General features: G+C 48.3%; 1 protein-coding gene across 1 annotated transcript; it reads right to left on the bottom strand.

Annotated features, from left to right (window-relative positions):
- Positions 1-1,129: 1,129 nt before the first annotated feature.
- LOC144097450 (uncharacterized) lies at positions 1,130-19,689 on the bottom strand. The gene is made up of 6 exons (XM_077630173.1): positions 19,556-19,689; positions 13,428-13,768; positions 10,516-10,609; positions 7,463-7,862; positions 3,774-4,108; positions 1,130-1,835 (listed from the first exon to the last, which is right to left on the bottom strand). The coding sequence occupies exons 1-6, from the start codon at positions 19,651-19,653 to the stop codon at positions 1,619-1,621; spliced, it is 1,485 nt and encodes a 494-aa protein (XP_077486299.1). The 5' UTR covers positions 19,654-19,689; the 3' UTR covers positions 1,130-1,618.
- Positions 19,690-24,476: the final 4,787 nt, after the last annotated feature.

Raw genomic sequence — 24,476 nt, 5'->3', positions numbered from 1 at the left:
GTACAAGCGCCCCCGGCCCGGCGCCCGGCTTCCTCAGGGGTGTACGCTTGGAAGAAGCTCCACAAACCCCGCTGCGCCCTCCGGGGCAAAACCAGTTTCGAACACAATCAGCCTGCAAAGGTGGATCGTGAGTAAATTGAGACGTCGCAACGAGTGTTGCGAGTTAAGTGAAGTTTATATGAGTGCGCTCTGCGAGAGTTCAGCACATAAAAAAAACGGTACACTATCGCTTTAAAATTGCACGACCATATAATAGCATTATGCGATGAGAATACATCTTGTTACCTTCCTGTCTCTCCCTTATAAGTGGAGAGGGGGCTTCACTCGTTACACTTTGCCACCTGCCGTACGCGTACTAAACGGTACACGTGCGCCGCCGTGTACTTTTTTCTTGAAGGTGAGGCCTCTAATGCTAAGGCATTAAAAAGGCTCACACTTGCTTGCACGGACCATTGAACGGCATGGGAAGGCGCTTCGAAGGACGTCGTATGGTACCTTAATGGGGGTTGTATTAGAATGAGCCTGGAAGTTGCGAGGAGGGTAAGAGGTCCCAATCGCAGGCAACATTCTCTTCAGTGAATAAATAACGGGATCCGGCGTCGATTTTTAAAAGAAATTGTTCGCTCCGGCAGGGCGGGGGTGTTAATTCGTCCCTTCTGTAGGTCTCACTAGCAACGATCAATATGCAGCGTAGCCTAACATATGGCAAGGAAATAATGCTTTTAGTACGCCCCATGTTGCCAGTGAGAAGCAAAATGTACTGAACCTTCTGCCGTCTTCCGAAAACTCAAGTACACAAGCAAGCAATTTATATCAGTGTGAATAACAAATAGCCAGAAATTATAATATCGAATCAAAACTTCGCTTTTGTGTAAACTCTTCAGCAAGATAACGCGCTTCATATATGTCAAAAATATTTTTTTCAGTCTCTGGCGCATAATACTTCATCTTCGGGTGCAAAGACAGACGGTGTACTGATGCCGAGTTCCCCTTCATCTATGTAAGAAACAAAGGTGGACTGAATGTTATTTATCATCGGGGAAGAAAGAAATCTGAACGAATTACACCCTTTCTAGGCGAGCACACTATTCACCTACTGAATGCTGACCAGTAGACAGTATGAATATATTTTTAAAAGAGAATTCTTCACAATCCTGCTCCAAATGTCGCGGACAAGTAGCTGTAAAGTAAGCTCTCATCATCTCGTGTAATCACTGCTGTTCATCGTACTCGGTTAAATGTAGGTGCTCAGAAGTTTTCGTTTCCCGCTCGCCTTACACAACACACAAAACGCAAATCGGGCGTCAAACCAAAATCTTTAGCAGGCTACCGCGGCAATAACGAATTATAGGTTTAAAGCACAACTCAAGAACCTGTGTGGACTGCGCGGGGAACAGAAAGAGCACCCAGAGCTTGCAGCATGATATGTTTCACGCAGGTCAATGTGCACACTGGACCGACATCAAGAGCGCAAATTCAGGAAGAATAAGCTACCATAACAGCCGTTGACCGTGAACCGCATGTCTCGTGTCTTATCGCGGTAGCGCGCGCACTGTCGTACAAATGTCCACGAAATTACGTTAGGCCCTTTTCAGCATAGTAGTCTGTGCTCAGTGCTTCAGCGCCTCAGCGTCCGCTCGCCCGTTTGGGCCTCATTGGCTGACATAAGACGGACAGCCACTGGTGCCCAGTCACTTCCCAGTGACGGCGGAGCAGAGCCCAGATGTTCGGGTACCAGGAACGCTGGAGGCTGGAGCAGCAGCCGCGACGACGGCAGCGTTCCACTGCAGCGCCACGAGTCGGCCAGCTCGCGCCGTAGAGACTCCGAGATGTTCCTGTTGAGAACCAGGAGACTACCATTTTCATCGTCATCGCGACTACGCCATTCATCGCGAGGACACTATTCATCTCCACTTAACCCTACCTGACGCCAGCTGCCGCCACGCTATCAGGCGAACAGCCTAAACTGACCTGCACGCCTGACCTTCACAGAGCACATCGAAAGAATGTGCTTGCTCAGGGTCGCGTCGCTTGCGTGTGGTCAGCAACACTAGTTCTCTTGGATGTAGCGTTACATAAATGTGGTCTGCTTTGCGCAAAGCGTGTAACGATTCTTAGCTCAACCTGCACGCGCTTTGAAAGCTGCTCCGTTAAAAAGTCATACTGTCTTCTTCTAAAAAATAGTTTGCAAGGACTGACTACCTGCACCTTCTTCCGCGTGCTGCAGGTAGGCGGCGACGTTGAGATTTTCTGGATGCCACGATGATCTGAGCCAATAAAAACGGCCTGCGCTGCTAAATGTGTTGCCCCCTTCCCCTCAGCCCCACGACTGGTGGCTCCATCTCTGGGAATAAAAGAGCAGCACCAGCGTCCAGCTGCTGGACATAAAAGACTCGGCGGCTGACGCCATGTTTACGAAATGCGGCGCCCCACTTCTCAGCAGGCCTCCGCAATGGTGTGTTCATGCGGATTTTCTCAGCTAACTTAATCAATGAGTGAAACGTCCGCTGTACTTGGTAAAGAAAACGCCAGATCTACTTTTGCAGTTACTACAATAATCGTCTGAAAAATAGTTCAATACTGTTTAAATACCTGAGGTACTATGCGTTGTGTTCCTGCATCCCTAATTGAACGACAGAGCTGTACCTTTCGCAGTGCTGCAAACTCCTTGTGAGATGGAGTGTAGACACGCAGACTGCGGGACCTTATCCAACTTATCCAGGACAGTGCACTGAGCACGAGATGCGTGGGTGGGGCCTGTCAGTGAACCTTTAGCGGTGTTGCGCCCAGACGGCCCTCCTTACTCACCGACAACGCTACAGCATGATGCCAGGGAAACCCTGACCCTTCGCTCACCGCCGGACAGGAGAACTGGTAGCATTATTGGCGGTAGCGTAACAGCGCAAGGGCATAACGCCAAAGAACAGAACTCTTCTTTGGCCTTGTGCCGTTGCGCTCTTACGCAACCATCATTTTAACTCGCCCATAAATTCGTGCTTTTCAGCATTGTTGAGAAGATTGGAAATCCAATGCGCCATATGCCTCCCAGACGTTTCCGGACCACCTGGGACTAATAGTATAGAGTGGTCCCGCTGTGGCCATGGCGGTAGCCGCTCTAATAAGGTAGCGGTGATAACACAGCGCTATACAGCTTTCACCGTAACCTATAGGCCCTGAGGGAAAGGAAAGCGAAGTCGGGAATTTTTAGGTGCACCATAATTGCGTAGATACTGCAGTTTACACGCAACTGACATTACGTAACGTGCACACCACCACACAGAAATCTTGGATAGCTTTCAATCGACCGGTGCTATATAGGTGCTGTGGCCAACACTCTGTGCTTCTTCGGTGCTTTTATTAAAGCATTTAGTTGGGCTAGTTGGCTCTTGCTTTCTAACCTCCTTCTTGTTAGGGATTAAAAGACGCATCCGCGAGACAACTAACCGGGAAAACGTTATACTTTAATTGACCTTTACTACATTCAAGTATTAAATGTGTACACTCCACCAAGCACCACAGCATGTGCGTTTACGTCCTCTGCGTGGCCCTGACAAACAAAAAAACTAATTTTTGTGCAGGTGCATGCCACGCATAAGGGGGTAATGACCGAAGTGTTACCTGTGGGTGGCTGCGAGTGCTTGGTGGAGCGCAGATATCTCATATCAGTAACGTTCAGTTCCCTTTAGTCTTTATTCCTCTCGCGTCTTCCTAGATAAATCAGCTAGCAGCCGTGAATTTAGTAAACCCTTGAGCTTATGACATGCGCCACCCACCTACGCAGTCGGCTCTGCCTGCTGGCTCTGTCGCTGTCCACGGCGCCGGACGCGGTGGAGAGCAGGCCGGGCAGCGAGGACTGCGAGGTGTCCAGGTTGAAGCCGCACGAGTCGTTGGCCAGCTGCTCGCCCAGCTTAGAGGCCCAGTCCTGGGTGACGCTGCGAGCCATCGTGGCCGGCTCGCCTCCCTCCGAGTGCGTGTGCGGCGAAGACGCGGCCGGCAGCGACGCATCCACCGGGCTGCGTCCCGGACTGACGACCAGCGCGGGTGCGCTGCAGCGCCTGCCCGTGTGCACCGAGGCCGCTGGCGCACTCAGAGCGTTTAAGGAGATGACCTGCGGGGGACAAAGAGCGGCGCTAATGGTGCAGCCGAATCGGCAACGAGATTAGATTCACGCAGTGAATCCGCAACTTGGTAGGGATTTGTGAATCAAATTTTATGAAGCCACGCAAAGCGAACGAGCGCACAAGCTTGAAAAACGAGACGAGCCAAGACGTGTCCCCTTCTGTGTCTCATAATGCGCGCGTTTTGAAAGGGCCTGCCACAGCTAAGCAGAGTGACGTATCAACACCAGTATATAAAAAATAAAGCAGTAAAAGTGTCAGTAAACCGTACATTGTGCTCTCTAAAAAAACTCTCTCGCGCAATGTAGGCATGTAGGCATAAAATAGCTTTTCATCCTCGCGCCGATGTTGTCGCCAGCTTTTCTGTGGGTTTGGCTCGGCTTTCGCCTTCCCCGGCGACCTTGTCACCTTCATGAGCGTCCGCGTAATACTGGCGTTGTCTGCGCAGTCGAGTGGTCCTCTGCTCTGGCGCATAACTCGCCAACAGATTCTTTTCCATAAGACGCTTCGTAGCTCTTATGTCATCTGGCTCTATTGCTCGTTAAGTAGTTCTAACGGCGACTCCAATGAAATGCAGAACACGGCGCCGAAGCGTACGCCCCCACGACCTAGAACTCGCGACTGGACACAGCCGAACTGAACTTCGTTTCAATGTACCCATCTTCTCGCTGAGCGCAGCTACAGACCAGCGTCACCGTCAAGCGCTGATAGGGCAAACAAATCACAGCTGGTTACTGGCCGTGCTGATGGATGACGCCACGGGACCTGTGCTCGCAGCAAGCGCAATGCGTAACGACGGCTGTTAGCGCGGCGCTGTCGTCTCGCTCAGCAAGTGTCAACCGGACCGCGCGTGCGCCTCTTGGGAAGCATTGCATAACTTATGCTCATTCGCGCAGCCAGCTGCCTTGCCCAACACATGACTAAGAAGACGCTGTTGCTGACGCATGCCTAGTCCGGCAGCAGCGGAGCACGGAGGCACAAGGGGACAGACGAAAAGTTTCGCCAACCTTGGTTGGCGAAACCTGACACCTTTACTCCTTTTTTTATGTACTGGTGTTGATACGTAACTCTGCTTAGCTGGGCCAGGCCCTTTCGAAACGCGCGCATTATGCGACAAAGAAGGTTTTATGGTTTATTGGAGTTTAACATCCCAAAGCGACTCAGGCTATGAGGGACGCCGTAGTGAAGGTCTCCGGAAATTTCGACCACCTGGGGTTCTTTAAGAGACAAAGAAGGAGACGCGTCTTGCCTCACCTCTTTTTTTTCGCCTCCGTGTTCTTACTCCGGCCGGGGGCGATGTGAACCGATGTGGATGGAGGCTCACTGGTTAGGGCGCTCGTCTACTGAGCCGGAGTAACCGGGGGTCTAACCTGAACGCGGCGGCCGCGTTTCGATGGAGGCAAAACGCAAAGGTGTCCATGTGCTGTCAGTGCACGTTAAAGATCCCCAAGTGGTCGAAATTATTCTGGAGCCTTCCAACTACGGCACTTCTTTCTCTTTTTATTCTTTCACTTCCCTTTAAGCAGCGGTTCGGGTATGCACCGAGATTTTAGACATTTACACGCAGTTTCCTTTCCTCAAAAAGCCAACTAATTCGGCGTAATGTTCTCTTTTCATTCTGGCGCCAAGGTCACCCACAGCATGCCGAAAACGCTAGCTAAAGGCATTTCATTCTTTAAACACACAGCACGGCTACCATTTCAAACGGGAATCTCACTAACAGCTTCGGCTGCACGCAGTGCTCGATTTTGCCGAGCTCTGCGCGTGCTTTCCCGATATCGCTCCTTCGCTCTCAGCACCACTTAGCGCGGAGCTTTTCCCATCCCTCTCTCACTGTGCAACTACTGGCGCGCCCCCTTGTTCCATGTAACAAATTATGCCGCCGGGCTTTCAGCACTGTGCCAGGGCTACGCTTTCATACGCCCTCCTTTCCCCTCGACACTCATTCACCTCCGTGCACTGCTGCTTCGTGTAGGCGCCGCTGAGGGGACAACGACGCGAAACCATGGAATATGTAACTAACCGCTGCCGCTTCTAAAGACCTGCCGCATGGAGGACTCCGGATCAGTTTCACCCTTCGGGGTTTCGGTAACCTGCACTTACATAGCACAGCGAAGTGTGTGTTCTGAATTTCGTCTCCATCGATACACGTACGCGCATGCCAGTGTTTGATTCCGCCTCTTCGCTCTCAGAAGCCGAACTCCGGAACCATTGAGAAATGTTATTTCGACTTTCCTGTCTACCTAGTTTTTACAGCGCATCTCTTAGCGTTCATGGGTTGAGTCGCGTCGCCGTCGGCGTAACCGAACGCACGACAGTACCACCGCTCGCTCATAGATGGCGCCATAGTAGTGACGCGAGTAGGGTCCCTCGATGCCAGCGCCGCCGGGGTGGAGACAACTTAAGCGGCGCCGCCGTATTGAATCACACGGGATCAGCGGCACTAGCGTTTGTAACGGCGGCGTTCATGCTCTCGGCGCGCTTCAAACTGCTTTAACTTGAACGGCCTTTTGCAGCGAGAGTTACACTGGGCTACCAGTCGAGCATTACGCGGTACATGGGAGCGGCCAGTTGTGATTCAATATGGCGGCGTCGCTTAAGTTGTCTCCCCCTGGCGCTGGCATCGAGGCACCCTAGGCGCGAGGGCTCCGTGCGCGCCATCGCCCATCACCAGTGCATAAGCGGAGGTAGGTTGACTAGTGAAGGGGAGGTCTGTTTGTCTGGCAGCACGCCCCCACGCGCAAACCTAATCTCAGTCCCGACACGTTCCGTTCCGTTGGCTGGCGGTGCTGTGAAATGTGCTGCACGCGACAGGGTGTTCGCATCGGCCACAACATACAACGCTGTCTTCCTAGTATAGACCGTCTGCTTATATAATACATTACAAAATCGTCTCAGCCAGTTTTTTTTTCTGAAGAATGAGCGACGCCACCGGTGGAAATGCTTTCTCCGCCACTGCTGCTAGTCGAGCTGCCCAAGCAAAGGCTCAGCGCCGCCGCCGAGAGAACCCTAAAGCCCAACCTGGACCCAATAAAAATTCTATTGTGCCGCCGTGCTAGGAATGTGTGTCCCTATAATTAAAGTAGCCATTATGATGACGATTTGTTTGTATATTGAGTGCACGGGGCTACCTCGGCATGCATGAATTTGACGTGCCTGCGTGGGATTGCATGCATCTTTCTGTCCGTTTCTTCCTGTCATTGTCTTATGTCACTATGAACTAAAATAGAATTTCCTTAATTATTTAATGCTGCTGCTGTTCGCTGCTCCGCCTTAACGAAGACGTCATTTGAACTTCCAATGAAGGCCAGCCAACGGCGCGCCAAAGCAATACCGTACTGCACCTGGAGCTCGAGGCTGGGCTCCGAACGATCCAGAATTGTGACGGGTGGCCAGCAGAGGGCAGCGCCATCGGCAGCCAGGCTGCACGAACTCCTGCCCAGATCGCCCCGCGGGTCGTCCAGCGACTGCTGCAGCCGGTTGCAGGACAGGAAGCACCGGGGCAGCGGAGGCGCCGCCCTCCCCGCCGCAGAGGACGACATGGGCCCTCGGCCGATCACGTGACTTCCGGCCACGGAGGGCGTCGAGCAGCGCGCCGGACAGCCTCCCAGGCCACGGGAGTCGCCTCCGCTGCTCGACTTGCGGCGCGAGAAGAGAAGGCGCTGCGCAGCCGGGTTGTGCAGAACGCTGCCGCCCGGTGCCGACAGCAGGCACGATTCCGAGAAGCAGGTCGGCTTGTGGCGGCTGGAAGGAGGAGGCGTGGGTTTAAAGATACTCTAGCGACAGTGCCACCCAATTTTCTTCTTTTGTGATAATCGGTTCTCTTTCTAGGTGCGCTGTGCTTGTCCGCACCACAGGACGCATTTATTGAATGTAAAACTGCATTAAAATTTCGTGGCGTCTACACTGAAGAACACTCTGTGTTCGTTTTGAAGTCAATGGCGGTGTAGCTTAGTTTCCGCGAAACTTGCCCTAAAAGCTATTTGCGCACAACAGTTAACGCGAAATTGACCTTTGATGGCCGATACTTTCATTTCATTATTTCGCTTTTTCCATATCACAAAAGCTCCGTTTTCAGCGAAAGTGGTCTCTTTTTCGTTATACTACAGTAGTCAATTCATAGAGGCTAACTCTATTTGCACTGTGTCATAAGCACAGAGTCACTTGCTCTACTCAGTATCGTAGCGCGTGAGAGATCGGGAAAGCCATACTGAGCACTACATTTTGCTGCATCGCAAAACATGGGAGCACCTTGGCTAGCGAGCGCTCGAACAGCTGTAGAGCGAAACTTGAAGCTTCTCGAACGCCGCAAATTAGTTGGCAATCAGGTGCACACACTCAGGACTTGACCATTGTAAGGTAAACAAGGTGTAAAAGCTGCACTGCTTGAACCGAGAAGTTCAAAGTTTGCTTAAATGCTAGTGACGAATGAAATTTCCCATGGTTCGCCCGAAGCGCTCAACACTTACGTAATGAAACAGTTCCTAATCCTTTCAGATGCATTGTTCACAGTTGTGTGCATTGCGAGTTCGCAGCTTTTTTTCAGTGTGCGCTATACCTTACAATGATGTCTTCTTTGCAGATGAATTTAGGATCCCTGATATTTTCGAAATATAGCTATAATTATGTGAGTGCTCTCCTATAGCGTATAGCGAACGCGTCATAGCGAGCCTGTTAGGACGTCATTCACTATTTCCTTGCAGGCAGGTTTTGCCACTGTCGTTAAAGTTGTTCTTGTGTTAACGCATCTTCGAAAAACAAAATTGCTCCAAAATTTCCGTGGTTTTCACTTCAGAAATTCTTCTGTATTAATTTAATATATTCCATTTATTTTGTTGATGTGTGGAAAATTTTGCGCACACATGTAAAAAAAACTATTCGTTTATGTCATTTAAAAAATAACGAATTGGTTTTTCTTGACACCGGAATAAACTATTCAACAAAAAATGTTTACATTGAATCGATAAAACAAATGGAGTTTTAAAGTGATGAGAAAACTGCAGTAATTTCGAATTGTTATTGAGCCTCCAGAACATTCAGCCTCAAACTTCTTGCAAGATGTTTTAGAAGAACTTGCACTTCTTGAAAGAGTATATCCAGCATTTTATGATGTAAATAATCTACAGCATGTATTTAAAGCACCAGAAAGCAGTACACTAGGAACCCGTGCCATAATTTTTTAAAACATTTTCCTAGATCTTGTCGAACGTCCTGTTGCAGGAACACGAGTTTTGTCAACGTGAGAATTTATATCGCAAGTTAGCATAATTTCTCCAAAGTGGAAAGACTCCGTGAAGGAGCTAAGGCGTGCAAGCTAATCGGTACGCTTTCAGCAGTGTTTCAGAAACATTCCCGCTATTTCTTCCCACGTAACAGAAACTGACATTCCTCAAACAGTGTGTCGCATTTTTGAATATTAACTATATTTTACACTGAAGCGACCACGTAGGGCCCAAGAGAGGCAGTGTGGGCTCCGCTCAAGCTCATCTCGCTAGGCTTGCTCCCACCATAGCAACGAACATCCTGCAGCACCCTTTCTTTGTGATAGGCTACACCTCCCATCAGGTCATTACTGGTGCGCTGCAATTTGCAGACACTCGTCCAGAGTGGTATGCGATTCAGTGCCACTCATTCTTCACCAGAACTTGAGCATTTTTTTGTTCTTCCGGCTAGGCAACTTTTTTTATTAGTTGCTCCGTTTTACTCTCACAATGTCATCACCGCAAAGTTAATGCTGCGAAGAATCGGGAGGGTTGAATGCACCACGACGAGGTAATGGTCACATAGATCCTCTTATTCATCATCATCATCAGCCTGACTACACCCACTACAGGGCAAAGGCCTCTCTCACATATCTCCGATTAACCCTGTCCTGTGCCAGATGCGGCCACCCTATCCGCGCAAACCTCTTAATCTCATCCACCCCCCTAACTTACTCCCATCACCTGCAACGCTTGCCTTCTCTTGGAATCTATTCTGCCATTCCAGAGGTCCATCGGTTACCCTGCCTTCGCAGTACATGCCCTGCCCAAGCCCATTTTTTCCTCTTGATTTCGACTACAGCTGTCATAAACCAGTGTTTGTGCCTTGACCCACTCTGTCCTCTTTCTGTCACTTAACTTTACACCTATCATTTTTCTTTCCATGGCTCGCTGCGCTGTCCTTAACTTAAGCTGAATCGCTTTCGTTAGCCTCCGCGTTTCTGCCCCATAGGTGAGTACTGCCAAGATACATCTGTTATCTACTTTTCTCTTATTTACTTTTTATAGTGATGCACATTAATATCCACCTACAATATTTAAGCTCATCACCATAAAAATATGATGACTGCTGCAGACGAATATATGCCTCGACAACGTTCCCACCAATTGCAGAGGGTTATAGACGTACTGCGTACCCAGTCTTCTGCGCCAAGCAGAACATGAATCCTGCGACAATCAGTGCAATGACTGCAAAGCAGGCGGCCCAGATCAGCGGCTTTGTGGCGGCTCCTGTTGTATAAGGAAAGAAACACGGCAGAATTTGCAATAATAATGTGAGGGCGCTGACCTTCTGGGGCAGTAGCGGAAGTTACATCACACCCAGGTTATGCGACCAAGGCGGAGCTATAGCCGATAGTGCAAGGCGTGCCTTCTGTGCTATCTCCATCACCACGCAGAGCTACGTAAAGTACTGTGCAGCACTTCACCAGTGCATAGTGGATGCTTCTTTTTTCTCAATAGAAGAGCCAGCTCGGAAACAAGCGTCCAGGCATTTACTTGATCTGCCCGTTCTGCACAGGGCTTAATGATTAGTAATGCTCTCGTCCCCTGCTAAATGCCGGCTGGCAGTACACAGTTCACTTAAGATCAAAACTGGCTTCAGCCCACTGAACAGCCAGCGTGCCGCGCGCGCCGACTAAATAAAGCGCATTGGGATGAGAGCTGCTGTTAAATTCTGGCTGTGCAGAAATGCAGGAAGCAGCGCTCGATACATGGACACAGAACACTGTCTGAATCGTCCGTGTCGACCTTGCTTGCCCGTTCCTTGAGCACCATTTCCTGCCTGTTCGCAAATCATGCACTGTACAGCCCCAATGACCTCTCAGCCTGGCTACAGTTCGAGTATGGCGTACGCGTTTTAGACCCCGCAGGAGATGTACGTCGCCGACAACGAAGCATTCTGTAAATGCCCACTGCTCGTTGCCCGACTCCTCTCTTTGTTTAGAAGAATGATAAAAAAAAGTCCTTTATATAGTGCGAGTCAACTCCGTACAGCGCAAGAATGCTGCGTAACAGCCGCCATACCCAAATTTAAATTTTTTATCTCGAGTTTTTCGACACAAGGGCCGCCTTTTCGAAAGCAGAAATCTTATTTAAGTGTAAGCTCTATACTTTCGTGAAGAAATTGTTAAGTTTAGGGCAGTGATTATCAGGCATTTACGAAAAGTAAAGTAGGAACTCGACGACTGTGTCTGCGGAGGGCCACTGCGTTTAGCAAGTAGCTTTACGGCTGCACGCCCGAAAGCTCCAGCACCAGGCACTGCAGCTGTATACCCACCACCGTCGCATAAATACACTTTATCGTCTTGGAGCGGCCTCACGCAACGCCTTTAAGGCAAGGAAACAGGCGAGCGGAACGCCGCGCTAGATTTCCGCAACCGTTTACATCTAAGGGCACCAAACAGCAAGTACCATGTCCTTGCCCTCGTCACCCTACGAGTGGTGGCATGCCCCAGGCAATGGCTGCGCAGCGAAAACGGAGCGCATCCGCACTGGCCGAAACACTTGCAACCAGGACCTCAAATGGCATAAAGCGTGCCTATGTTCGGAAAACTGGCCGCAATAAATAATTCTGGCAACACATTGGACAAACTTGTTGGGGACGATCACCTGACGCCTGCTGCGGCTGGGTTCTGACATGTGGTTTAAGAGACGCTTTCGAGATTTCCAGTCCACGCTTCCAAAAATAGTTGTTGTTGCCTCAAAAGATAGTTACCTCGCATTTCATTCGTTGACAACTTCATCATCTTCGCAATGCTAAGCGTGAGCAAGCTCGAGTGCCTGATCGCTACCGAATATTTCGTCTTGGTTTTCTCTACAAAGCGTTCCACCATTACTTTATCCAGGAACGTCGTTATTGGGGCTACCGCTGCAGGAAATTTAACAGGAGAGACCTGAACACGCAGAAATCGGCTAGGTTTTTCCCCCAAGTGGCACTTCGGTGCTCTGAAATGTCGTCAGCTTTGGCACGTACTGTCAGATATAAACTGAAAGTTTCACGGACGCCGGCCACTGCGGTGGCCAAGTGGTTGAGCATCCGCCTCGCACCAGCGCCACCGGGTACCCACCAGTGATAAAATGGTTACAAGCTTTCGCCCGGTTTGGTGCTCGGCTTATTTAGGGTGAAATGCTTGGGAAATTGGTCGCTGACCCCACCTTGAGAACTCGAAAATACCTTGTGCCATGGCGCTCCTTGGCCATAGACGCCCTTGCGCCATAAAAATCAACAATCATCATCACGGGCGCCACCTCGAGACAGGGTCAAATAATGCATGATGGGCATTAGCAACAAACCCTTAAGGACAAGCATTGGCTGAACCTCAATTTGAGAATAGGATAAAAAGTTGGACACATCGGAAGCAAATAAAAATTACATCCAACACTCTAAGCCGTCCGCCCCCTTGTTGGCTTGCTCAAGCTGATGTGGCCATTTCTTCTCGATGTCTATCGATTTTGCTTAAAATCAAGAACAAGGAATGCGCAAAGGTAGAGCAAACGTAGGGCATCTAATACGAAGGCAGAATAATCTGTGATTCCTTGCGGTGCCACAATGGAGTAAAAGAGAAGGCAAACATGCGTAGCGGGGCGCGGCGGAAGTGAGCTGGATTAAGAAGTAAGAGAGTAGGAAGCCCGCAGGATTAATGCGGCCCGGCTGGCGCATCAAAGGGTTAACTAGACGTCAGTGCGACAGGCTTTTATCTTGCAGTTGACGCTATTAGGCTGATTATTAGGATGAAGAGGATGAACATTATCGCCTCGCCCGTACCTCTCTCTAATTAAGCCGGTCCTGTTCCAGCTGCGGCCACCTTATCGCAGAAACTTCGTAATCTCATCCGCCCACCTAAATTTGTGCCCCACCTGCAACGTTGCCTTCTCTTGAAATCCGCACCTTTGCTCTTAACTACCATCGATTACCTTTCCTTCGCTTTACATGTCTTACCCATGCCCATTTCTTTGTGGTTTCGACTAGGATGACTAACATTTCGGTCAATCTGGGAGCTTTTTCAACGTCTTATGCGCTGCTATATTGTCCAGGGACAGATCTCACGGCCTCCGCAGACTCCCCAAGGCGAAGGTCTTCCGACGCACTGGCAGCTGCCTCGCTTGCAGTCAAGACCGGGGTCTGTGGCGGCGCACTGTTCGGCCCAGACGCACTTCTCAGCCAGTCCGCGCTGGGGCTCGCACAGCGCTGACAGCCTGTCCCTGCCGCCGGCACCCAGGACGAGCACGGGCCGGTCGATGGGGCAGCCGCACGTCCCTTCCACGCACACCAGGGCCCCGGGGCAGCCGGCGTCGGTGGCGCACGAAGGGAACGCGATCGACGAAGTGCTGTTGCCCGGCTGCGCTGGCTCAGGGATGCTCGCGTTTTGGGCGTTTGACGTGGAGGACCTGCACGCACGTGGTGGACACGCAGATGGTAGTACATACATGCATCAACAATGAGAATGACCAATTCATAGTTCTGTAGCGATAGCTACTTTAGGGTGGCATTTCGAGCCTTCAGAGTGGCGGCGCAGCCACGCTGTCACCTGGTTGGTCACGTGGTGCGGAGCAGCTGCTGCTGCTGGCGGCGCGGCGCACCGGCGAAACCGAGCTGCCACAGCTGTGTGCATGCGCCGTGTCAAGTGGGACGAAGATGAAGAAGGAACGCCCAGCGAAACGGAGCGGCGAAAGACTGACTTTGCAATTAGACTGAGCGAGTTCCACTTGGCCAGGTGTACCTACCTCGTCACTGCAGGTTTAACCAGAGCTAAGCCACCGCCAATTTTTTTTAACTTTCTCTCGTTCCTCGAATCGAAATACATGCTACAACTGCTTGCAAAGATTCTTAGTACGCGGTTTAAAAATTTTCCTTCTTAAGGGACACTGAGGTTAAATCGAATTTAGCCTGTATCGATGATTAGAGTGCCTTATGAAAAGACGTTTTCATGAAAAACGGAGCTTTTATAAAACATAGAAAGTGTTGAAAAATAAATACAGTTATCCCCCGCCCCTCCTTTTAGCAAGCAAGCTGCAGTGCGTTAGGGCAGTTTTTTTCAGCTCGGATCCCTTAGGGTAGGCAACATCGCCATTCACCTCCAAAAGTTGGTCACGAAGTCGTTTCCGTAATGGAAGTCGTGAGTTTGAATCGAGTGACCGGAAAATTCACTTTCGCTGCAAATAAATGCGTCTTTTTATGCCGGAAAAAGTTCAGCACTGCCAGAAAAGGCCACGCAGTCGTTGTCCCTTGAACACCGGCTTCTACGTTTTTATATATTTTTTTAGTTCTGAAACTGTCTGCGTATTCCTTTATCACTGTTTTAAGTTCCTGCACACGCTTTCTAGTTGAAGCTTTCAGTAATTTCACATACCGCACTATGATGGTTGGATTTTTTTGATTTCCTTGAGGGTTTTTGTTTTGTTTGTTGTGTAAGAATACGAAAGTTCGATTTCAGTGCATAAATGTTTAATGCATTAACCTCGATGTGCAGCCATCCCTTCTCCTCTGATTAACCTGATCGGAAGTTTGAATGACGATATGGATCAATGGATTAATGCAATCATCATTTAGCTCTCTGTACGCTTACACCGTAACTAGTAAGCGCTGAATGCACTGTAGCCAATGGTTGACTTCCACGGGCGCGTCACCACTTGGATTAGCCTTTCAACGTCCGCACTGTCCGACCGCGAATACTTTTGAGCAAGCCGAACGCTTCCGAGAAGGAAGAAAGACCCTAGGCAAAATTGCAGACCAGGCACGAGCGCACACGAAAGAAGACTGAGACAGGCTTCACCTGCCAAACCGGGAGGTGTCTAAATGAAAGATTAATAGAGCAGAGGAGGAAGGCAGGAAATTACAGGGACGGGAACCTTTGTGTGCATTGTCATGACTTTTCAATAAATAATGAAAATCCTAATAAACCTTTGTTCTAAGCGTATACAGTACACGAGGCATGCATAGAAGCCATGCTGTAAGGGAGATAATTGAAGCAGATTTGATTATAAAAGCCGGTGCATCATGTCAACGCACCAACCATTTCACTGACTTTCAAAGAATCAATGTTTCTAAGGGCAGCCACATAATAATAATAATTGGTTTTGGGGGGAAAGGAAATGGCGCAGTATCTGTCTCATATATCGTTGGACACCTGAACCGCGCCGTAAGGGAAGGGATAAAGGAGGGAGTGAAAGAAGAAAGGAAGAAGAGGTGCCGTAGTGGAGGGCTCCGGAATAATTTCGACCACCTGGGGATCTTTAACGTGCACTGACATCGCACAGCACACGGGCGCCTTAGCGTTTTTCCTCCGTAAAAACGCAGCCGCCGCGGTCGGGTTCGAACCCGGGAACTCCGGATCAGTAGTCGAGCGCTCTAACCACTGAGCCACCGCGGCGGGTGATGTGGGCATTTTCAGGAGAATGAGGTTTAAAAACAAACGTGCATGTATCACGAATTTGTGTGAATAAACGGTTATTTGGAAGTAAGCGCTTCTGTTAGCTTTGTCTTTATATGTCATGTATTGGCTGTTCGCTCGTACGTTGTCTGCAATACAACACCAACTCACGCATCGACCTGTGCTAGACGAAATGCCCATTCTGAGTTCAAACAGAAACAAAATAATACGTTGTGCGCCGCGGGATATCGATTTATTGCCCGGTGATACACCATTCTTTCCGCTCAAACAATTTCTAACAATATGTACATGGTCTTATTCCTCAAAAATAAGCTACTTCAGAAATAAGCTTCAAAGCGGTCACCCTGCGCAATGTCTTTTCCTTCATATGCTGTTTGGCCCAAGATGCGAATCGTCCATGGCTATGGTTTTATTTGCGACTTTTTTTTCTGAATAAAAGGCCACCGCTGCTGATATTTCCCTCTTCTATAGTATCCTTGCCCGTACAATCCTTCCTTTCCGTCTCTTTTCCTTCCTGCTTTTTAAAGCTGCAGGGACTATGTTCCTGCTCGGAAACTCGCAAAAATAAGGAATGAACAATAAAGATAACGTAAACATCCGTAAGACGAAGTTTTGTTGAACAAAGGCTAAGAACCTTTCTTGAAAAGTCATGTGATGCGTCAGTGCCAATCGGTGCCTGAGTTTTGTTTTTCACGACAATCACGGCTCGGAAGGTTAAGGTTATTTCGCTTTTGCGTGCGTTTTCAAAGCGTTTCGGCTGCTGTCATGAGAGAAAGGCTGAACTGGCGGAGGTGAAGAAGCCGAAAATAACTTTGGTATGCAATTTCTCTGTTGCACTACGCAATGAAAATCAAGCTTTCCGGCACCCCAGTGACACTTTGCGAGCAAGCCAGGGGGGGGGGGGGGGGGGGGGGGGGGGGGGGGGGGGGGGGGGGAACCTTCGTTTTCTTCAGGACCGAACGATTACTTAAAGATGACGCCGAAACCGAAATTCGGAAACGTATTTCCTTGTATCAAGTTCACAAATTTGACCCAGATCCCCTCTTCAAATACACATATTCGATTTTCGACACCATCGAAAGGATCAAAACTCAATTTTGGCTCGCCGCGTCGACACGGCCAATGCAAGAGCCAATCATGGGCAGTCCTACTGTGTGCATCTTTCTGAGCTCCACGCCATCCAATACGAGCTCTACCGTATTTTTGCCATCTCTGTTAATGGAGTCGTCAAGCTACCCAGGCTAAGCTTGGTACCTCTCGTCGAACTCGTTAAAAGGAGAGTGGAGCGTTCGACTTCCTCCGTCGAGTACAGTCACCTTATCAAGATTACAAACAACGACGTCTATCACAATCCGTGAAATGCTAGAAGCGTCCTAAGATTTGCATCCTTTGAAATTTTAATGCGTTAGCACTAGTTGTTTCAGTTCACAACGTAGCTGTTGTCGGTGAGGCCCCTCTGTCCACCCGGTTGTGGGCAACCTGCCCTATATCTGGCCCACCTAGGTAGCAGGTGGGCCACCTATGTCACGTGACTTTGTGACGTCATCACAGCCTGCCCACAGGATTGCGAGCAAACTGTCCGCTGTGACAGATGGCAGCTCAGTTAATGAATGGCCGGGAGAGGTTCCTCGGGAAGAGGAACCTGGGCCGCACAAGGCCCACCGTTGGCAGCTGCCGTAGCAGGGCAGAGGCGCACCGCTTAACCGTTATACACCACTGCACCAGGATCCGTGGTATGACGACTCCCGGCGACCTATGATTGTTAAGAGGAGATTGGCCAATTCCGCATATATGGGCATTGGTCCAATAACGCAATTCCTTTCTTCTTTAACTCCCTCCTTTATCCCTTCCCTTACGGCGCGGTTCAGGTGTCCAAAGATATATGAGACAGGTACTGCGCCATTTCCTTTCCCCAAAAAACCAATTGTACATCCAATAACGCAATCGCGTCATACCGTTAAGGCGGAGCTCAAGTCCGATTTCGGCGATCTTTGTCTCAAGCCTGCTTTGCATTGAAAACTGATCCTGGAACCGAAAGCAGAATGCTAGCGCACCTAAGTGACATTTGGCCAAACCACGCCACATCGTCCGCCAACTTTGTGTACTGTGAGCCTCTATTCCGGACACCCACCTCACTGCCAGCTATGAGGGTCGTGAGAAGATAGCCGTTTTCCCCACTGCCAGGATCTACCAGTTGAAAGTAATGGTCTTTAGCTTCAGCCACGCACCGATAATTTTCAAGTGCATGATGCGCCGCACTTAACTTCGCTCTGAAACTTCAAATGGAAACCCCATCTGTGTCAATCACACGACGTGGCTGTGTTCTCCAACACGACTGAAAGTCATATTCATGAAATCCAAAGCATTCCTTTCATGTTATATTCTTCAGAGCTTTGATAGGATTTCTCCAAATGAGGCCACCATGTTAAGGTGTTTTTTTCACTTGGCCGACGCAGCCGACGTTAGACTTCGCTAGAACGAATTTCACGGCGTCAACGAGTTTCTCATTTTGGATTCACGCAATTTTATCTGCCTGTGCTCGTACTGCCATCGCTTCGTCTAGAAAATCATGTTGATAGGGCGTCTGTTTCCTTTTCTACTGATGAATAATGTTCCCTGCTCTGGAGGACGTGAATCAGGAGGTGCGTAATCAGCGATTATTACTCACCGACCTACTTGCAGTGGCCCGTTTTCACTACACGCAATTGGCGATCTCGGCGCCTACGTGAACAGGCCCGGTGTCTTAGCCGCCATCGCTGACAGACAGCGCGGGCACCAACTTGTGATTGCTTAGCAGGCTCCTTCCAGTCCACCATGGAACGTGATTAATTGATCCTTCAACGGGAGTGTCTGACTCTTCCTTGGGCAAGCAACCTCACCAGCTTGGGAAAGTCTTCTGTCTGTCTCCGCGCCTTGTTTTAGCACCTTTTCCCAAGGACCCTGTGAGCCATCTGGGTTGAACAATGCGCTTACCATAAACAAAACATGCCGCTTGCATGAAGACGCTGAATCGTCGTGCCTTTCCCACGCATTAAAGAAGCGCCTCACAAAACTGATCTCTCCTATTCATATAGGGCCTCCACGTTGCGATTCGACACAGCTCATAAATCGACAATGTCTACGACAACCATTATAATCGTGCTTTCTACTTCACGATACTGAGACGAGTACATTTGGACTTCTATCGTGCCGACGTGTCGCTCGCAGGCCCTCAGAATCTACGCTCTGCTGCCAACTTTCGTAGCGCACCAACCGCACGTGGTCTCTGTGTGTCTGGTAAGTGCTTCTGGCCTCGCGTTATTTTAAGTATCTAATGCTTTTAGCTTCTATTCTCGAAAAACTCAGCTCGAATTCTGTAACAGTGGTGCATTTTTATAGAGGAAATCTCTGTCGCTGGGAACATAGTGGCACCAAATTCTGTACCGAAGGTCTATATGCAAATGGGGAAATTATGTACGTTCAGTACGTTATCAACTCGCAATATATTGCAATATATTCCAGTAATAGGATTAAAACAACAAAGGCGCTGTCGCAAAACACTCCAGTGCGTTCAGCAGTCATACTGGTCTGCTGCTTTGACGAAAGAACCCGACTCTCGTGAGACGCGTTCATGGTCTGGTGTTGGCGTGACCACGCAAAGCGGCCCCCGAACGTTACGTGCAAAGATGTCCGCTTGGTTCGCTAGCGCGCTGCAGAGTAGCTGGACCTCCGCTGAGGCTTACTCGTAGAAACACAGCTGCATGAAAGACGAACGCTTAACATGCACGACGGAACAAAATCTTACGTATTGAATTGAAGAACGGCAATCCGAGCTCGTCCCAAAGCGACCGGCGCCAGAAACAGCAGAAGCAGCGCTGGCCAGGCGGCCGACGGAAGCGCCATGGCGCCGCGGCCAGAAGCCAGCAGCCGCTGAGCAAGCCGACATCGGAACCAATGGGCAATCTAAGGTGGCGACTCGAGCGGACCGGCATCGATGGCTCGTGACTCTCTCAGTGAACTGCAGCATGGTGTTCAGGCTCGGTCCAGAAAGCAGCGGCTGCACCGCTTTTTTGGATGCGTGTGAAAATCTCCGTGTTGTCAAATTTTGTATTGTGCTATTTACTGAGCGGCTTACCTCAGTTGACAGTCTTCCTTTGAAAGTCCTGTGTAAAAGGCCTTATTAAGGATACGATAAATGCCACGCATAGGCATGAATGTAGAAGAAGAAGTGCGTGCGCTTTTTTGATGTTGGCTACGCGTAACTTCGATCTGTTAACGCCGGCCGGTACACATCCCTAACTTCCGGTTTCGCACCCTCACTCATCTCAGAGCTTTTAAACTGCAATTTTGGCTCAGTATCGCCCCAGGATCTAATCTAAAGAGAACACACACCCAAGCTAAATGATCTGCGTGGTGCTAACTGGCGTAAAAGAAAAAGACAAGAAAAATTATTTTCAAAGTCAGGATTCGAGCTGCTGCTTTACGCGTTTAAGCACACAGCACTAGGCCATTCGCCACATGTTTCCTTTATAGTCTCAGCACCGATTGGTATGAGCGATTTCGATTGCGTTCATATTTGCTGCCTCCAATTCCTCCTATTTACCCGCTAGATGGCGCTGCTTGACCTGCAGTCTCTATGAGCAGAAGTTCGATCAGGACTAGAAATATATCAGAAAGCTGTTCGAAGATCGACACGAGGGGCCCACTGCAAAATCAAACGGGAGGACATGGGCTGAGCATCGTTCGAAGCAAGGGGGGCTTAGCGCAACATTTATACGCGAAGAACGCCTGAGGAAATTTGATGATACCAGATGGACAGCTAAGGCATTTAAATACATGCAGAAAGAGCATTCACAAACAGTGCCGGAAAAGGCCAGCAAGTATGCACGAAACAAGGACAGAAAAATGAAGAGCTTTACAAGACAGGTAAAAAAAGCGCAGAAGGTGAAAACTGGATTATTTCGATCAAAAATTAAGCAAACTAATGTACAATTGCAAAGAATTTGCAAAATACGAATAAGGAAGAAATCGTTATCTGATAACTCAAAGTAAGCGCCCTACTCTTTGAAGCTATATCAGGACGTCTTAGAATGCGAAGGTACAGAAGAAATTTAACTTAGAAAATGGCATATGTGCAGTGTGTGGTAATTCTGTAGAAACAAATGAACATTTTATAGTAGAATATGGCATTATCCATCCGGCTAATCTAGGTCTGAGCTAGTTGGTTCATATGCTCGGTGATGTGCCTCGTTGGCTGCTGTTTCATGACCCATTCGGATGTCGATACAAGCACAGTCAGCCGCCCTGAGGCCCTAGGGTTCAGGATAACAAAGGTCATGTTAATGAATCGGCAGTGGAAGTTAGCAAAAACCGCTTCGAATACTGGTGGCTCAAAAGCAGGGCGACGAAGTAAAGTTGCAAGTTGCTGATTTAGTATTATATATTTCAAAAAATTGCGAATATATTGATAATACCGTTAAGTTCGACGCATTGATTCATCATTATCATCATCATCAGCCTGACTACTCCCACTGCAGGACAAAGGCCTCTCCCGTGTCTCTCCAATTAACCCTGTCTTTTGCCAGCTGCGGCCACCATATCGCAGCAAACTTCTTAATCGAATCCGCCCTCCTAAATTTATGCCGCCTCCTGCTACGCTAGCCTTCTATTGAAATCCACACCGTTACCCTTAACAACAAGCGGTTTATCTTTCCTTCGCATTACTTGTCCCAGCCAAACCCATTTCTTCTTCTTGATTTAGACTGGGATGACATTACACGCCTTTTTTTTCGTCTCACTGTGCCCTCTTTCTGTCCATTAAAGTTGCGCCTATCATTTTTCTTTCCATTGTGCTCTGCGTTGTTCTCATTTTGAGTTGAACCCTTTTACTTTGCCTCCACGCTTCAGCCCCATAGGTGAGTACAGGTAAGATACAGCTGTTATACATGTTGTTTCAGGAAAACTTCAAGTCATTTTGAAAGGTAGGTTTTGTGAGGTAAAAATGTGGCTTTTTAAACATAGTGTTGCCAGTTTTTACGGACACCACAAAACCGGTTAATCGTTTTAAGTAGCAAGCTGGTTAACTTATTAGAATTATGCGCTTGTCGCAATTAGAGATTCGTAACCGGTCGTTAGCAATAGCAATATCAGTTTTTAGAATTTAGAAAACGCGATTACCCTTGCCGCTGTCACTCGACAAAATTTGTCTTTTTTGCTTGAAATTGAAAATTGGTTTTTTTGGGGGAAGTAAAAGGCGGAACATCTGTCGCACACATCGATGGACACCTGAGCCGCGCCGTAAGGGAAAGGGTAAAGGAGGAAGTGAAAGAAAAAAGGAAGAAAGAGGTTCTGTAGGGGAGGACTCCGGAATAATTTCGGCCAACTAAGGATTTTTAATAAGCACTGACATCGCACAGCACACGGGCGCCTTTGCGTTTCGCCTCCATCGAAACGCTGCAGCCGCGGTCGGGTTCGAACCCGGTTGCTTTGCCTGCATGCTTTTTGAAAGCGCCTGCATTTTGGCACTATGTAGCCATATTTTGTTGAGCCACAGCGCCGAGGATAATCGCGTTTTCGAAATTGTTAAAACTTATATGGCTATTACTAAAGACCGGCTGCAAATCTCTAATTGCAACTAGTTGCCTGGCCGTAATAGTTAAAAAGTTAATTATCAGAAATCAGTTAAACAGCTTACTACTGAAGACAATTCCCCGGCTTTCCAGTGTCCGCCATCATTGCTAGTACTGTGCTGCAAAAGCCGTATTTTTACCCCAAAAATCCTATTTTTGAAAATTACTCAAAATCTTTCTTGAAACACCTGGTATACTATTCTCTTGAGCGATATCGGAAACCTGCCATTCATGATCTAAGACAACCTTTGAAATGCGCTCCACCCTATTGTTATCCTAGATATTTCACTCTCGGGATTTGGATCTGCAGTTATTACCTGCCTGAAGTGCGCGTATTTTCTTTTCACTTCCAGCGCTTCGCTACAAATCGTAAACTGCTTTAACTAAAAAGAAAAAGAATCCAAGAACGCTATCATTTTGCATCTATAAATGCCTGTCTTATGTATATGATGTGAGCGGCTTGAAATATATGAAGGGGGAAGAAGTAACTCATAGCGAATGGACTCATGATGAAATATTTTGTGAAACAAACAAAGGCGTGCAATTCTGCGTCGTGATGCAAGTGAAGTTAGGCTCAAGGTAGCCTTCATAGCCGCTACGCTTGCTGTACACTGAAAGTCAGAGAGGATAAGGCGCGTTGTTTTGCGTTGCATCATTTCCAGTAGGTCGATCAAACTCTTGACACCAGGGTCCCAGATTGATTAAGCATGTTCTAGTTGTGAACGTACGAGTGTGGTATAGAGTAGAAGTTTGATGCTAGTTGGGGCTGCGAGAAAGTTACGTCTCAGATATCCGAACCTGGTTAGGGATGTGCTCAATGTGCGCGTGCCAGCTAATTAAGGCTAGACATAATATGAATTCCGAGATACTTACATCTTGTAAACGGTTCAAGTCACATACAATTAGGAGTTCATACAAGCAAATTACTATTAACACAAGAAATGCGCATAAATTTGCACTTTTAAGCATTTTTCAGCAGTTTTGAGTGTACGGGACATCATGCTATCTAGATAAGAAAACTCTTTATCAGACAAGTTTAGCGAGGTTTTGCTGAAAAAAGGAATCCGGCTCGTGTGTCAGCAAAACCTGGGCAAACATGTCTGATAAAGAGTTTTAATATCTGGATAGCATGATGTCCCGTACACGCCTGCGCACTAGTGTTACGTGATGATCGTCTGTCAGGTTACAGTGTGATTGCGATGACTGTATAAATGTGACGCAGCGTTGTAATAAACCAGTAGAAGTTCCGCGCTCCGTCCGGTTGGTTTCATCCTCGTCCCTTGTCTTTTTGCCCGGTTTCAAGATGCATTCTACTGCACTTATAGATATCTCCTACAATATTTACATAAACGTCATCTACACACCCTCATTGCGCAATGCCTGCAGGACTGCGGAAGTTTTCACTGAGTCAAATCCTTTCTCGTAATAAAGGAATGCTTTATATAGGGCAGATTATATTTTGCGCCTTTCTCATTCACCCAATTGATAGTGTGAGCATTCTATATTGTCGAGCATCCTTTACGAAAGCCTGCACGATCATTGGTTGATTGAAATATCGGCAAAAGGCGGAACGGTCGGGTTCATCCACTTGTTTTGGAACTCCTTGCTTTTCGCGAAAAAAAGTCACTGTAATGAAAAATGTCTGAAAACTAAAAGGGTCTAAAGCGTACATTACGGAGGACTTTTAGTCTTGGGTGCGCTCTATTCAGGAAAAGCTGTTGGACGCTTCGGCTTCTTTTCTCAGAAACGATTCTCGCCTATGGCTGCATTTTGACCATTTGTCTAATGATAAGGTTCGCTTCCATTGGGATCACGCTTCATGTTCTGTGGTTAGGCTCTTTTGTACTTAAAATAACCTAGGTAACACTGGTGTGCAAGATGTCTATCCATCATCTTGTTGTTGTTGTTAGTCTACCAAAAGATGGCATATACCCTTACTGGGGAATCAGCCTAGAATCGGGTGAGAATTAACCTGTATTCAGGTAATTAAAATGAAAAGCACGCGGGAAAGCAACACCAGAGGATTCTTCCTCATGAACAGAAAAGGGATGAAAGTTTTGATTTCAAAATTAGTAATAATAATAATAAACAGAGGGA

The sequence above is a fragment of the Amblyomma americanum genome, chromosome 7, assembly GCF_052857255.1.
Source record: "Amblyomma americanum isolate KBUSLIRL-KWMA chromosome 7, ASM5285725v1, whole genome shotgun sequence".
Taxonomy (NCBI): domain Eukaryota; kingdom Metazoa; phylum Arthropoda; class Arachnida; order Ixodida; family Ixodidae; genus Amblyomma; species Amblyomma americanum.
The sequence above is the reverse complement of the archived record's forward strand: the minus strand, read 5'-3'. Positions and strand labels throughout refer to the sequence as shown.

Excerpts from the sequence above, each read along its gene's own strand:
- LOC144097450 (XM_077630173.1), bottom strand. The coding sequence starts at position 19,653 with ATGGCGCTTCCGTCGGCCGCCTGGCCAGCGCTGCTTCTGCTGTTTCTG. Across the intron at positions 13,769-19,555 it reads GCCGTTCTTCAATTCAATAC|GTCCTCCACGTCAAACGCCC; the intron begins GTAAGATTTTGT and ends ACGTGCGTGCAG. Across the intron at positions 4,109-7,462 it reads AGCCCAGCCTCGAGCTCCAG|GTCATCTCCTTAAACGCTCT; the intron begins GTGCAGTACGGT and ends TGTCCCCCGCAG.